The following is a 17,222-nucleotide window of genomic DNA, read 5'->3' as shown; positions in this document are numbered from 1 at the left end:
AGTACTTTTATGGTGTCTTTATGATCAGTTTTGTCCTTTTAAGAGATTGACAGCCCCACTATATGCTTCTGATGTTTGGAAAAGAGCAGCATGAACGTTTTAGTAAATGACTTGTGCTCCACAGAGGAAAGGAATATGCTTGTTTGGAACAACCTGAGAGTAAATAACAGTTTTCACAATCCCTTTAATAGTGTAGACAGGCTGTCAAACGCCAGTGGTACAAGACAATGATAAAGGGTCATGTTATGTTGAAGCATGATGTTTCAGTCATTAACATATTTTCTCCTCTAATAAGGGCATCTTTACTAATTGGCAGTTTTTACCTCATTAAAATGTGCCATTTTATATGTCGTTTCTTGCTGAAAATCCCCTCCAGGAGCCCTAGTCTCACTGTGTGTCTATTTTTTAACGGCACCATTTTAACTTGTCTGAAAAGTAAGCAGGCATCAAACTTTGAATAAAGCGTTTTAGGAAATGTATCATCAGCTCCACTGCATGACAAGTTTAATTAGAGGTTTTTCATCTTTTTAGCGATTACAGAGATAGCATTGAGGAGGGCTGAATGGATCTGAGTCATCCTGGTTTGGCTCGTCGGTTGCTCATACCTGATCGTAAAGCTTGCCCACGAGTTTCAGGTGCTTCTCTCCGCCCTCAGAGAACACCACCCCGTTCCTCTGCTGCGCCATCAGCAGACACAGCGGTAACGCCAGCTCGTGGTCCAGGAGAGCATCCTTCAGGCGCTGAGACGACTTCTTAGTGTTCCTGATCTGACCAAAGTAGCCACCCTACAGACAGACAGACACACACACACACACACACACACATCAATCCATGACTAGGGGTGTAACGATACCCTCACATCACGATTCGATACATATCACGATACTGAACCCACGATACCATATTATTGCAATACTCAGACATATGATAAAAGGTTAACAAAAAATAACTGTTGATAGCACTGACACTAAAACTCACACAGTACATTTTTGTAGGGGTGACCCCGAATAATCGAAGATTCGATGCTTCGATAGGAGGAGCCTGATTCGACTACCGATCTCATGGTCGAATCTTCGCAGAGGTGTTATGAAACGAGGATCATGCCCCTTTGGCTATATGAGGGCGCTCAATTTCACATAGAACTAGCTTTTATGTCAATACGTTAATATTCAGCCTATTATGATAATGCTGTATATAAAAATGTGCAAAGAAAGAAGCTTTTAATAAAAAATTGTTAACGTGCGTGAATAAATCCAAACACCCGTGACAGATTTAAGTTTCACTTTCTATCCGTGACCGACAGAGGAGCGTCTTCGCGGCAAGGATTTAAATCTTTAACAATGTCTGGGATAAGAAAATCTAAAGTGTGGATGTACACCATCAGAAAAGATATTCTCCAAGGCTGGATTTAGCATCAGGAAAACCATTATCGCACTTCTGCCGGCCAACGTTAACACGTTTCACGCATAGACTGGGTTTCACGTTAGAATGTATTTTATCCGCGCGCACAATTTGAAAAGACTCCAACGGACACAGACAGAGTGAAAGACTGGATTTGGTCTCTTGATCAGGTAGGGTACAAGTGATTTCAAAACTTTTCAGCCGGTTCTAATTTGATTTTTGGATGCTGTGAACATTTTTAGCTAAAAAGACTGCCTCCAGTTTAGCATTTATTGTTGTTTCTGCAGTTAAAAAGACAAAGTTGAAAATTCTGGCTACTATCGCTATTTTAATAATTTCTTTATTTTTATTTTATTTATTAATCTGTCAGGGTTATCTAATCTAACTATTTGTGGCTTGTGTTTTGAATATATGTTCCCCTGCACTTTAGGCATTTTGCACACATTTGCTCCTCATCTTGTGACTTGATTCTAATTTATTTCGTTTTGTATTTTTTATTTATTAGAAAGGTATAGGCCTATTCTGTTCTAATTTAATTTTAGTAAATTAATGGTTTATTTTTTCGGTGCATCGATGTTGTGCTGTAGGCTGGCCTGCTCGCACAGGTAATTTAGCCGATTTAATTTGATTTGCATGTGAAATGCAAATCCTGTCTGCAGTGTGGCCTTTCTGGAGTTATGTTATTTCTTAGTTTTATTGATCCAAAATGTTTTTATAAATTTTCTTCTATATCTTTGTGTGATTTTCTGTACATCGCGGCTTTGAAACGTTAAAGCCCCGCCCCCATACACATGATTCGACTATTAGTCGACTATAGGCAAGACATGACGATTCTGATTCGACTATGAAAATCCATAGTCGGGGACAGCCCTACATTTTTGTTGCATTTTTGTATTGTGATACATTGTGACATGATTTATTGTTACACCCCTATCCATTACTATGACCCTTTATATGGAGTTCATATGCACAAGATGGAGGGATGTTCTCACGCTGCATCGGTCCTCAATAGAGGCTAGAGGACCAACGACTGATCGGTTTTGCTGGAACAATCGGTTATCGACAAAAATCCATCCCGATATTTTTTCCCCCCAGTTTGTATCCATTGCTGGACCGACTAAGAAGGGTCTGCTGTCACTATACAGTATGAGAACGACCTCTAGAATGCAAATTCAGTTCTTTAAAATTCAAACTAATTGTTTTGAGTGTGCACATCTTCGTATCCACCGTCGTCTAAGTCTTAAGTAACTGTAAACCGTGCATTCGATGTTATAGTAGCAGGCTAATAAAGCTGATGTCGTCCTTGCTAACAGTCTCTCGTTGCTCTTAATTAAATCACTTCAGTGAAGATTATGCACTGTTTTTGTACAGTTGATAACTATTCAATTTGTGTTGTATTACTATATCTAGAGCTTGAAGTTTAGCGCTCGAGTGTTGATGGTGAGCGGCTATGTGAACCGCATGTTTCGGATGAAGAGAAATAGACTCCCACAATGCAGAAAAGCTCAGATTGATAAAGAAAACCCTGCCTTTCCTACTTAAGTAGGACATATGAAGGACACAAATACTCAGCACTTTCTGAATAATATTCCTGATCTTTTTTTTGTTGTATCAGACTACTCATTTAGTTATTTTAGGAGTTTATAAAGCAGTGTTTCTATTAGTTTTTGTCCTCAGTCACAATGTTTAATTACACCTCATGGGTTGTAATTATGTTCAGTTTGACATTAAGTCTTGTAGGCTCAAGCCAGAGTATCCTGATATGGACAGTGTTTTACATAAGCCCTGTTTTTAAAGGCCTATCAAAATGTTCATTGTAAAAATGTATATTTGCTGTGCTTATTTGATTCTCAATTAAAATAACGACCTATAGCATTACCGTAAATAACGTCTGTGGAATTAATTATCTGAAGAAAAAAAACACGGACTTTCAACAGAGAGCTTAATTATTACTTATAATGATGATCAATCATGATGACAACAAAATTGAGACAAAAAAACTAAAATTATGACAAAAAAAAAATCGTTAATTGGCTGCAAAAATCCTGATCGGAGCTTCCTTCCCCTATCCAGCACTATTTTACTTGGAGAGTTATGTTTGCTTTCATTCAGTGTCCAATATAAAAACTATGGGTTGATTAATCTGTTATCGGCCAGTGCGATCCAACCTAGTTATTGTTATTGGGAAATATGGCTCTAATAAGAGGCAGCTCCCAGTTGATTCATTATGAACACCGACTGTCCCGTGTGGCCACACTTTAATCGCCTCAGTGTTTGCAAGAAAGCACTGTTAAAGCAAACAGCATCTGTGATGTGTAGACCTGGTACATGTTTGACCTGCAGTGCTGGTTGGCAGACTAATAGGGTAACGCATGAACACTAGCTATATCCCAGTATAAAAGCCTTGACAAAAATGTTTTTTTTTTTTTTTCCCACACTACATAAAACATGAGAGAGAAAGAGAAATACAGCTGAAGGAGAGACTTAAAAAAAAAAAAAAAAAAGAGCAATGTTTGGCCCAAACTGTTAAAGGGATTGTTCAACCAAAAACTTACAGTCTTGTCATCATTTTCTCCCCCCCAATTTCGTTCCAAACCTGTATGACTTTCTTTCGTCCACCATAAACTAAAGAAGATATTTTTAAGAATGTTGGGAACCAATCAGATTTGGTCACCAGTAGGGGTGTAACGGTTCACAAAATTCACGGTTCGGTTCGATATGATACACTGGTGTCACGGTTCGGTACGTTTTTGATACAGCACAAAAGAAAGAAATGCCAGAGAAATTTCCTTGATTTCAATTTTTTTTTATTAAAACTAACAATCATAAAGTATGATAATGATGGAGCTATACTTAACTCTTCTTAGGAGCCTATAAAACAAAAATCCTTACAAAAAAATGAAATGGAATATTGTACTAGTAATAAACAAAGGTTTATTTTATTTCAGATTAACATTTGAGGGCAGCAATTTTATTCATAATGTCGAAATAAAACCGACGTTCCTCGAAAGCATAAGTTTCTTCCTGGTTTCCACGTCAGCGCTGTTTGATCAGTTGATAACGGAGAAATGTTTCTCACTAGATCTCGCAGCGATGTTATTACTTCAGTGGCGAATTCAATGCTTTCTTTACTGGATCTCTTAGCGCTGTGTAGTAACAGTGTCGCTTGATCAAGATCAGCTCGCGCTGCATTGGTCCAAACTGCTAAACGGTCCGTGAAGCATAAAATAATGAGTAGCGCAGTTCGTTACGCTTTCATTACGTTTGTCATTTGATGTTGAGCAATGTTGTGGTCGCGCCAGCGTCTCTTACATTATGAGCGCACGGTTCAGTACGAATACGTGTATCGTTACACCCCTAGTCACCAGTGACTTCCATTGTATTTACAAAAAATGAGTCTCAAATGGAAGTCATACCGGTTTACGGCAATATGAGGGGGGGCTAAATGATGACTATTTTAGTTTTCAAGGTGGACTATGCCTTTACCATTGGGGCCAGTCAGTGAGTGCATAAGACCTGACCAGATCAGCACACACCATTTCCTTTCTTTTCTCAGAAGTCTTTGTAAACTCGCTGGTTTAAGCTCACTGACTGCAGTCAAACTAGATGGCACTACTAACACTTTCCTGGTCTATAATTAAAGTATCAGTGCCGGCGCTCTTGATACAGCGGCACAATATTTTGATACAGTATTTGAACCCTCTTAAATGTTATTGCCTTAGATAAATATCAAACCAAGTGGCATTTTACATAAGTTTTAAATAATAGCACACGCACACTTCTAGCACTTTCGACACCCGAGACGTTGGAGCGGCCCTAATCTAATGCAATGACATCCATACATTCGTAAGTGTGGCTTAAGTGTGTTTGCTAAATAAAAGGAGGAACATCTTTCAGCGGTGTGGCGTACCTCTGCTTTGAGCTGCTCTCCGCCTGTCATGGCCTCCAGCTGCTCCACCGTCATTTCATCTGTGATCTCGATCCCGGCCATCTTCTGCACAACCTCCTTCAGGATCAGCAGGTCAAAGCTGGCACAACACAAAGCACAGGAAGAACTGAAGACCTTCTGCAAACCAGACACATTTTAGGAGTCCTGCATCCTTAATGATGATGGATAAGGGGAATTAATTAGAGCCGTGATTTCTTGATGTTAGAGAACATCCTCAAATATCAGATCCAGCTCTAGTGTGAATGTAATGGTTCCCAAGACACAAATGCAGTTTTAATGCATGTCTGGGTCAATAAAGCACTGAATCATTAGCATCGCTAATTCCCCTTGCTGTCAGAAAAGACCTGCAACCCATTTTTGGGTCACAACTTCAGGCAAAATTAAAGACTACTTTACTATGCTAATTTCAAACTAGAACAATTTAACTGCACTGGCACAGTTTGATTGTTTTTACTTTCAGAAAAACAGCTCTTAATGAGAAATCACCCCGCAACGGCATCATCATCGTCAGTCAAGTCCTTAATCGAACATGAATCCAACCCATACGGCCCATTACATGTATTCTCCTGTCTGTCAGCGAGGGCTTTTACTGCCTACACACACGTCTCTCAGGAGTCTTGAAGGAGAACACATTATTGGAATTAGCCACTTCACTCCGGGAATATACCATTTTAATCGTTGCACACTAAATATATTGGTCATTTGGACTCGAGCGCACCAGTGTTGCAAGCACAGCACACTTCATGGGTCTACTTCATGTTAAATTGATCTGATAACAGGTTTGTGTTTTATATGAACACCGTTGTATTCACTCACATAGTAGTAACAGCCAGTAAACTCTAACTGCTGACATTCATCAAGAAAATCTAAAACTAATCTGTCCTGGATACTGAATACTTGGAATAAAGAAGTTAAATGTCAAAACACATTCAAGAATATTGACTTTTAGGTCCTTTTAAGACTTTTACAGAGTCATGAATGGCTTCCAGTACTTTAAAGGGATACTACAGTTGAGTTTTACCGGTTTCGAATCCATTCAGCCGATCTCCGGGTCTGGCGGTACCACTTTTAGCATAGCTTAGCATAGATCATTGAATCGGACAGGACCATTAGCATCTCTCTCAAAAAAATGACCAAAGAGTTTCGATATTTTTCGTATTTAAAACTTGACTCTTCTGTAGTTACATCGTGTACTAAGACCGACGGAAAATGTAAAGTTGCGATTTTCTAGGCTGATATGGCTAGGAACTATACTCTCATTCCTGCGTAATAATCAAGAAACTTTGCTGCCGTACCATGAGTCCAGCAGGCGTAATGATATGACGAAGCGCCTGAAAATAGTCCCCAGCTCAGTAACTTCCAACGTGACTGGGACTAAGTTTGTCTAACCTATTAGACCTATTTTCAGGCGCTGCGTCATATTACGCCTGCTGGACTCATGGTACGGCAGCAAAGTTTCTTGATTATTACGCAGGAATGAGAGTATAGTTCCTAGCCATATCAGCCTAAAAAAAAAAAAAAAATCGCAACTTTTCATTTTCCGTCGGTCTTAGTACACGATGTAACTACAGAAGAGTCAAGTTTTAAATAGGAAAAATATCGAAACTCTTTGGTCATTTTTTTGAGAGAGATGCTAATGGTCCTGTCCGATTCAATGATCTATGCTAAGCTATGCTAAAAGTGGTACCGCCAGACCCGGAGATCGGCTGAATGGATTCGAAAACGGTAAAACTCAACTGTTTAACTCTGGGGGAAGTTGTAAAATGAGCCTATTTCCAAAAAAAGTGGAGTATCCCTTTAAGGACACATACGTTAAGAAAAGCAGCGGTTTAAAAGTACTAATTTAGGTACAAAATGAGCACTGGCCTTATTCCAGAGTAGTCCTCATATAACTACAGTCTTAAATTCAACGTAGAATAAATAAAAAATAAAATAAAATTGACTTTTTTGTAAACTTCCCCTTCTTATAAGACCTTTCCAGACTTCCTGGGTTGTCTATGAAAGCCTGACTGATTTTTATGGTAAGGATGACTTTTGCATGGAAATTGCCCTATAGTAGCATGATCATAAATAAATTACGCGACAAAAACTCCATAGTTGCACATTAAAGGAAACAGCGAACATAAATGCATACCTCTTGCCTGCTTTCAGCTGGTTGGTCACATACTGCAGAAGACCAGCTAACTCGATGGGATATTTCCTGAAAACCGCTCCACAAAGACTAGCGAGACCTATGGGAAGGACGTGATGACAAAAGCAAAATATTATCATAAGAATGAGCATTAGAGTCTGTAAGAGGGCAAGTCAAGAATGTCACGCATTTGTGCTCCAAATTGGTTTCCGGACACTCTCTAGCGGCAGAGCCAAACCATTTAAAGAAATGACATTTAACGTCCATTAAGAATGTCAGACGGAAGTTCAATTTATTCAGCATCTCGCCACATCGAAGAGGCGTTTTAGAGGAAGAGGGCAAACGTGGCACTCACTCTGCAGCCATGATGAAATGGTCGTGTCATCATGTTTCATCTTCTCTTTCTCTGGGTTGGCTAAAGCTTCAATAATGCAATCTGCCCACAGGGTCAAGGGCTCAAACACACCACGTCTCGCTCTTTAAAGATAACACATTCGCTATAAACGGCAGACACTGTTCAGTCTATTACTCATCCGGTCAGTCGTTGTTTCGGCATGTTCGAATGAAAATTATCAGTCTATTTCCCTCCGCTGCTCTCCAAACCGGAGGAATGCTTTCTTCCTCATTTTAAACGGACAAAGCTGTCAGCTTCAGTGATGATGGTGAAGTCAAGGTGAGCGATTACACGCTATTTTAATCACGAACAAATTACGGGAGATTTGGAGGAGATCAGCAAGTTCCTGGGAGAGCTGTTATTAGCGGAGGGGGAAGATTATCATACAGGAGGCGTGTAATTATAACAGCCGTCTTAAAGGATACAGGCCAGCACATCGTAGTTGAGGGAGGTGAGGTATTTCAGAGAGTCCACCACTGGAGTTATCAGGTTGTCATACCACTGGATCTGAGACAGAATCTGAAAGAGAAGAGAGCAACATTGCATTCATTACCCTAACAATAGAGGTATTCGCAGTAGTGATTCACCCCTCAATTAAAAAAAAAATGCAAATAAAGTTGCATCAATCCGTGTTGAAGTGTGTCGCTGAAACTTCGCATATCAAACTGAAATCAGAGACACTGCTAAAAATAAATTCTCTTTAAATGACATCAAACATTTAACTATAATGCATCATTTTCAATTGAAATAGAAAACGCAAGTAGGGCACGATTTCATCCATTTGCAATAGACTGGATTTTGCAATTGTGTTCATCATAATCAATACCAGATGTGGCTTGTTTGTTTTCAGGTGCTTTTTGGCAGTGTAAAAGTCTCCTCTTGCCAGTGTTACTTTTGGGTTGCTAGGGTGTTACTAGGGTGCTTTTTTGTTTTTGTTTTAAATCACTGCCCTCAAATATGAGGAACCGTAATAGACCGATAATCAACCGGTTTTACCGATATTCTTCTGATATTTAATCATTTTTCCTTCGAATGCCAGTTTTGTAATATCTGAAAAAATTTATTTAAAAAAATGCTATGTTTTTACAGACATAATACATTTTCAAAAAATCAGTAATTGTTCTGGATAACATTTATCAGACATATAAATTTAAATATATAATTTAAAAATAAATTTAGGCAAAATGTCTGAAAAATCAAATACAATCAGTAGCAATTTGATTTAATGGTTTATCACTTTTGACCAATAGGTGGCGTTTTGGCCAAATTGATGTGGTTTGGTCAGAGTAAGGTGCCAATGACCATGCAAAGTTTGGTGTCAATATGCCAAAGCATTGCAGAGATACAACCTTAAAATCATTTTGGCATCATGCTATCAACTTTTGTCTATCGACACGAAATCCATAAAATGTTGTCGGCACAGCCTGAAGATGATCTGACTCAAATTTAGTGAAAATCGGACAAACGGTCTAGGAGTTGGTTTTGAAAACAAATCAAAATGGTGGACAGGAAGTTCAGCAGACTATGGCACAATTGGTATTCACGTTCTCGGCATGACCCAAGGAATCTCTTAAGACCACTTTCATTACAGGCTTATTCATTTAAAAGTTATTAGCATTTTTGGAAATGTCATCATAAATTTTGACCATCAATAAGTGATGCCCCTCTTTGCGCACAACACTAATTATGTTTCCTAAGCATATGGCATAATGCATTGCACAATTAGACCAGGGACATTTATTCATTCAATCCATTCTGATTTCATTTTCAACTGTGGCAAGTGTTTGTCAGTTCAGTGGCAGCAGCATCAGTCAGTGGTGCCTCTCTCTCTCTCTCTGTGTTCATAAATTGAGGAAAGGCATAAGAAAAATGCAGTCCTCCTCCAGTGATTGAATAACAGCCTTCGTCAGAGCTGATCTTTTATTTCACCACTGAATCTTCTGAATTTTCTCAGAAATGCTAATGAACTCAAAAGGCTTGCCAACGTCAGCCACTTCCAAATCTTTTCTTCTCAGTGTACGAGCGCAGAACTCGTCGGGTCTCTCATCGCTGAAGACGTGCACAGCATGAACAGTGGCAGCAGAACAAGACTTCTTCAGAACTAACCCAGCAGAAAGAAGCTTCCTGATGAAAACTTCCTGGCACACATGAAGATCAGTCAGCCGTGGTCGGCCCCGTCATAAATTTCTTACATTAGATGGGAGATGCATGCGATTACCGTTCGCCTTCTGACTGATACAGACTAAATTTAGCCTCGTGTTCAATGCTTTTATTCTGATGTTGGACATTAGCCCACTGGTCTGAGCTCATATACATGCTTTTTAATCTCGGGAGCAATGAAAATTGATGGCACACTGCAGATTATAAAGGAGCCCCGTAAAAGCCTGTCATTAGTCTAGCGGACCATTATGGCCGTCACAAGCAATAAAATACTCACATAATCAAAGAGAATGGTGGGGTTACTGTGGCTTAACTTTCCGATCTGCCTTCCTGAGGGCTTCACATTCTCCTTAGTCAGCCGCCTGGGGAAGGAAATCACAGAGAAGAATGAGAAACAGTGGCATAATAATAATTATTAACTCATACGCTCACCGCTGGCTAAAGGCATACCTATAAATTGGCTATACTAACTTATCAGCCAACATTTGGCTAATAATTGTGTCCACTTATCCGTTGAAAAGGGTCATGACATGAGAAAATCAAATTTGCCTTGATCATTTGACATATTAGAGGTCTTTGTATCATTAAAACATCCTGCATGTTTCAGAGCTTAAATCATCCTCACTATAAACAAAGCATTTAATCAAGCTCAAAAAACGTCTCGTTTGGATAATGTTGGATTTGTGACATCACTTGGGCAAATTAATTTGCATATGAATGCCTCCAGAGCAAGACATACATCACACCATAAGCCCGGCCCACTGGCGTTCAGTCGCTTAACGGCTGACGTTCATCAAAAGCAAACAGAAGCCATTACAATGACGGACGCTGTCTACACTGATCCAGTATACAGATGCGTGTTCGGTTTCTGACGCACTCCACGCGCTTGAGTCTGTTGATACTGTTTCCTATACAATGACGTTAGCCAATCATAACAATGGCTGTTTACTGACAAGTCTTAAAGGAGCCGCACCTTAAAAACGGATCATTTCAGACAGAAGGTCAGAATCAAGGTTGAAAATAATCGTTTTTATATTTGCATCAGTTTCTGTTTTAGTTTTTTTTTTTTGCAAAACACTTTATTAACATAAATGAACCTCAAGGAGAACATAAAAAAAAAATACGTATAACAAAACTGTGACAGTGCTAAAACAGCACAAACCTGGCAAAGCATGGTGTTTTCAAATAACTGAGTAAAAGCAATGTCTTTATAGCCGTCATTAAAACACATCTTTCAAATTTAAAGGCATTAGTAATGATGGGCACTTTCAAAACACTGCATCATGAAGCTTTGAAACCTTTATTGATCTTTGGTTTCGAATCAGTGGTTTAAAGCAAGCATCGACCTCAACAAGTCAGGTGATTTCAGCAACAACAAAGCTTTGTAATTTCAATGTTTTAAGCCTTGATTTGAAAACATTTCAAAATTCTGATGGTTCCCCATAGAGCTGCGTGATTAATCGTTAAAGATTGCAATCTCGATTCAAACACCCACGCAAACATATTCCTTCCCTAATATTGATTTGTCTGTCTACAATCACACTGAAAACATTAAAATCAGCGCTTGAAACAGGCATGAAACAGCGTCACAAACTGTTTTTTATAATAATTCAAATTATCATACAAGTACTGGGATTAGATTAAAGATTAAGTTAAGCAAAAGATTAAGTTCGGATACACTGATTTCTGCGGTAGCGATCAAAATGGAGCAAATCACCTTTTGAAAGCATCAATTACATTGTTACACCAGTAGGTGGCGACATGTGACTGTTATTCATTCAAGATATTTGTTCAAAAATGCTGATTCATCCAGTAATGAAACAAGTGACGTATTGAGCGAGTCATTGTCCATTCAAACTGATTTTAGTTAGTTCAAATTAATTAATTATTTTTGTAAATAGACTGCAGCAATTGTCATTTTGTCAGAACCTCTAGTAAATTACATGTTATTTTGTTTGTTCAGAATCGTGAAAAGATTCTCAATTAATCCAGATTCGCGCAGCTCTAGTTCACCGCTAGTTGATCTGGTGAACAAATGAATGAGTGTCTAATGGCTTTAACTGATCTCAGGTCAGTTTTATAAATGTAGATTCTGTTTTAATTAACTTAACGATTTTAATACTTATGTGTGTTTAATACGAAATGGGCCTATTTTGACAAGATCTGCCTAAAAACCTGTTCGTATTAAGACCAAAACCGTACCAAATTCGTGGGGTTTATTATTGCTGGAAACTTGGTTTGGACATTACATATCTAACAACTAGTGAACACGGCTGCCCAGCGCTGTGGCTCTTGCATAGATTATAATTTTCACGGCATGACAAGCGACAGACGGGTGTCTCCGCGGCGTTATCAGAGAGAGTGGACTGCTGTCCGAGTGCCGTCCCGTTCATGTTTCATGAGTCTGTGCTGATTTCTTCTCACACACGCCAGCAGGCGCACGATGGACTGTCATGTGAAGCGCAGCGCCTCTCGGGCTGTTCTTTATAACGCTGTTAATTGTGAGCGCAGGGGGCTGTGTTTTCCTGCAGACCTGCTTTGTTTGAAGGGTGGCACAAAAAGGCCAATTAAAAAGTCAATTAATAAAGTAGCTGGGGGAAAGAAAAACACACACACACAGTGAAGAAGGGCACAGAGCCAGCACTGGCATTGTGGAGTTTCAATTTGAGCTGGTGAGCCGACAGAACCTGCTGACTGCTCAGCCATGACGGTGTCATTGGTCTTCATAAGGGTGTGTGTGTGTGTGTGTGTGTGTGTGTGTGCCTGAGCATTCCCCACGTCACATCAGGTGGACTAATTGGTTTGCTTAACCTTCAGAGCACAAGGAACAAGCTCTAATGACATCTTCTGATACCCAGCAGTCTGATAAAGCTCACATGAATCACAGGGCATCAGTTGCCACACTAGAAACATGTTAGATACATAATAAAGGCCCCGATACACTACGAGCCAAATCGAAGAATGAACTGGTGTAACGTCAGGCCAAGTTCGCTGTGTGTTCATTTCAGGAGTTCGAAACAGCTTGCTAAAGTACACTTTCCAGAAAAGTTCACTCCGGCTGGAAAACGCCATTGAACTCCCATTGGTCTGTGGTGATTATGTAACCGGTGTGTGTAGCTCTACAGCTCCGCCTTCATTTTTTTCTGTTCAATTCGTCAAGGTCAGACACAAGTAAATACATTAACTAGGGATGCACCAATATGAAAACTTCAGCTGATACCCATAATTCTTTATATTTGAAAGCCGATATCATTAAATGAGCATATCGACCGATACCGATATATCGTGCATCCCTAATGCTGCGTTCACACCAAACGCGAATAGAGCGTCTGACGCGAGTGCTTTCAATGTTAAGTCAATGTAAAGTTGACTTAACCGCATGGCGCGGTGGATGCGAATTCGCCTCGTTCGCGCGAATGACGCAAATTGAGCGTCTGGCGCGTTACGCGTGAATGATTTTATTTGGTGCTTTGTGTGCATTCACGCGTTTGACGCGAATTCGAAGACGCAAAGTTGAAAAATCTGAACTTTGGCGTCTGTTCGCGCCGCGTTAACCAATCAGGAGCCTGCTTGCTGCTGTCACATGGTGAAGTGTATAGCAATATAGCAGAATATAATATTCAATATAGCAGTTAACTGAGTATCACTAGAAAGTGAGTATAGTGAGTATCACTAGAAAGAGCACCAACAGTGGTATCAGTACCGCAGTTTGAAAAACATTGATAGTTTTTCCATATTTAATATACTGCATTTAAAATTTCATATACATTTTTAACCGAAGACAGATGGACAGGCGCTCTGCAGCTGGGATAGAGCGCCTGTAGTTGGTGTCGTGAAGGGTAATCCTCGCTCCGATGCGGTAACTCTCTCGATGAATGCTTGATCAACATCAGCCATCTTGCAAACAGACAAGCGGATTTCGCCTCAAACGCGTGTCAATTTCGCTTCAAACTTTTGCTTTTTACGCGCGTCAATTCCGCTCTGGACGCACGAATGGATTCAAAATGTTCAAGCCTCCAACTAGACGCGGTAGACGGGAATTTGATGCGCTATTCGCGTTTTGTGTGAACGCACAGTAACATGAACACACTGGAGAGCTGCTTAATGGTAGAAACTGAAGTTGTAATTCTAATCAAAAGCGACACTGACACCGTTTTTCGTGTTTAATACTGTAAAGCTGCTTGTTTTAAAGCAAACTATTGTATAAAGTGCCATATAAAACAAACACCTAATCTTACATAACGTTTGGAAAGGCTGAAGTGAATTGCAAGGACAACCATGGGCTTCGATGTGTAGGACACGGGCGGCGTGAACCCCAGGTTTTTGCTCGATGTTGCAGTTTCTCTGCCATGACAGTGTTTCCTCTGCCAACTGCTCTAAGAAGACATTATTTATGCCGTTTGGAAAGCAATCAGATATTATATTAGATAAACGAAGCTCACTGACAGACGGCCTCTTTCAAATGCTCATGTGCACTTCTTGTGTTTGCTCTAAAGAGCGCCTGCAGCGCGAGGCTGAACATGTTTCCGGGTAAGCGTTTAGATTAATTTCGCATCATGAAAGCAATTTGAGATGCAAGTGCGTTAAACCAAAGTCAGTTATGTCTGAAGGGGTTAAACCGACAGAACATCTGAAATGTCAGAACAGATCTGTGCATTAATGTGAACGCAGACTAGAAGATAACCCGCGGCATATGATGTCATCGCTAATAATCGAACAGCAATAATGTTAAGAAGAAAAACTCAATGCACTTGCCTGGAAACTTAAGACACTTTTAGATGCTGAAGGCAGACTGTGTTTATTACTTGTAATGTTTCTTTAGTCTTACCGTCAATTTGCTTAAGTGTTTTGAAGCTATTTCTAGAAAACTACTGAAATTAAAACAATTAAAGTACTTAAGTACTTAATTAAATTCATGAAATACTTTTAGTAGTTAAGAGTATTTCATTAGTTTAAATACAGATTTGGATCAACTCCAGAATCGTAATTGGATTGAATCATTGAATTTCCAACCTTTTTTTTTTTTTTAATGAAATCACTTGTTTTTTATCATCACACTGAAAATGGAGGGCCAAGTCAAGCGCATTGCATTGTGGTCCCCATTATTGTGCACAGCGTTCTGTGGATGTGCGTTTCTCTGGCTGTTGTCCAGTATACGTTCTGAAGTATGTTCTGGTGAACTGAACACAGTATGAACGCAGTGAGCTCTCAGATGAAACACTAATGGAGATTTCGGGGAGTGTGTGTGTGTGTGTGTGTGTGTGTGTGTCTCCTGACGTCCTGCTAAATGAAGAGCTACTCCTCTGTATGTATGCCTCAGTGCTCACAGATCCTCCGCAGCACTGCACTGCAGTCTCACACACACACACACACCTCCTACGACACACTCAACTGATGTCTGGCAGCCCGTCTCACAGTCATGGAGGGCCACTGCATGCTAAAAATGACTCCAATTTGGTCAGATTTAACAAAAAGAAACAAAAATGCTTAATGCTAAATAAAGCATTTAAATCTGTGTGAACTGGAAGTTGCAACCGACTATTTCAGTGACGCATTTTCAGAGTGAAAGAATATTGAATGAGAAAAAAAGAGGGTGTGGCTTGTTTTTCCCCACTGTGAATTGATTGGATCTGGAAAAGGCGGCGTTTCATTGGACTTGCTCTCGGCAGACTGACGGCTGGAGGGGATTTTCTACTGGTTCTGCCCAAGATGACGTCATCAGTGAAGGGGTCCATTTTGATTTAATGCCACAAATACCAAAATACTTCTGATATTCATCTAATTGGGTATATTAAAATTTAGTTTTTTTTTTGTTGTAGAATTTTTTACTTCATTGGTACTAAACTTGGTAAAGGTTTTGGCACTTGCTTTGTGAACACACACACACACACACACACACACACACAAAAAAAAACTTACATTTTATTATTCAGATCTGTACGCAAGCGTCAATGCCTTGAACACACTTTATTAGCCTGGAAATCCAGACCCAGATCTGAAAGATTAATGGTCTGGCGTCGACTAATGAAAATCGGCCAGCTCGAGGGGCGGCACCAAGCATGCATTTGAAAATCTCACTGCACACAATTGGATAACACTACGACCAATCACAACAAGCGCCATACGCTTAGCTACTAGCAGAGCTAACTGGTAGATTAGACTCTTGCCGTATCCGGTCGGCAAAACAGCAAAAACGCCCTTCTTGCAAAGGAAGGATTCGAGCGCAGTCTTCTGTTCCTCTTTTAGATAAAAAGCCAAGTCTAACTCGTTCAAAGCCGTTTCAAACAACTGGTGTTCATCCATAGCCATCTTGCAATGTTTACTAAAGACTTCAACGTCACAGCGCTGTCGTCATCTCGCCTCTGGCCCGCCTATATCAGATAACCCGCTGTGATTGGTGCAGCTCGGATACAAGGGCATATTTAATGAGCATCATTACTCGACATAACTCGCTGAGCAAATTCAACTTGTGCTCTCGCGAGAACTCTGGGTTTCCAGGGTACACACTTATATTGTTAGCAGTCAAAAAAAATGACATGAATGGGAAACTAATGCCATCTCTTGGAGCGTTTGGTACTGCGCGCAAACAAATTCTTACTGAAAGCTAATTATTTGAGATATCAAATCCAAATTTGGAACACAACTTGTTTAGATTTATAGGTATGATTTTCTCACAAAAAACAATCAGTACTTACAAAAACTAAATAAATATTCCCATTTTTAAAAAGCAGGATTAATTGTATGTATGGTGTCACTTGTAAGTCTGGTCATATTCATGAGTTTGATACTTTCAAATGAACAGGCAAAAACTCAAAACTACTTGAACAAGCTACAAACCGCATCCAATGAGAGAGACTAAACGGTTGAGAGCAGCTCTGACACGGGCGTCTGACAGGTGACCTTGAGCTTCCCGCTCTTTCTCCCTGAACACTTCTGACATGTTTAGCCTCAGCTCATTCTCCACTCTCTCCCTCTCCATCCAATTATCGGCCAAAATATCATCATTTATTCAACACACTTGAAAAGAAAGCAAAGAATCTGATATAGCAATTCTGCAAACCCTTTCATAGAGCTCATCTATATGCACAGGGGACTGATCTCACACACACACACACACACACACACACACAGGGCAACATAAACCTTGTTCAAGGAGAACTGCCGCTAAAACTGTACCACTCAGTGTC

The 17,222-nt window shown here is 39.9% G+C and overlaps 1 protein-coding gene across 2 annotated transcripts in view; it reads right to left on the bottom strand.

Moving 5' to 3' along the window:
* The window catches only part of thoc2 (THO complex 2), a 107,471-nt gene that overhangs the window by 41,980 nt on the left and 48,269 nt on the right, over nucleotides 1-17,222 (bottom strand). For both annotated transcript variants that reach the window (XM_084429987.1, XM_084429988.1), the window contains exons 16-21: nucleotides 10,313-10,397; nucleotides 8,301-8,394; nucleotides 7,837-7,917; nucleotides 7,485-7,581; nucleotides 5,312-5,429; nucleotides 606-785 (exon numbers count right to left, since the gene is read on the bottom strand). In XM_084429987.1, coding sequence (XP_084286113.1) covers nucleotides 606-785; nucleotides 5,312-5,429; nucleotides 7,485-7,581; nucleotides 7,837-7,917; nucleotides 8,301-8,394; nucleotides 10,313-10,397 — 655 coding nt within the window. The remainder of the gene's footprint in view (nucleotides 1-605; nucleotides 786-5,311; nucleotides 5,430-7,484; nucleotides 7,582-7,836; nucleotides 7,918-8,300; nucleotides 8,395-10,312; nucleotides 10,398-17,222) is intronic.

The sequence above is a fragment of the Rutilus rutilus genome, assembly GCF_951802725.1.
Source record: "Rutilus rutilus genome assembly, chromosome: 14".
In the NCBI taxonomy this organism is placed as follows: domain Eukaryota; kingdom Metazoa; phylum Chordata; class Actinopteri; order Cypriniformes; family Leuciscidae; genus Rutilus; species Rutilus rutilus.
The sequence above is the reverse complement of the archived record's forward strand: the minus strand, read 5'-3'. Positions and strand labels throughout refer to the sequence as shown.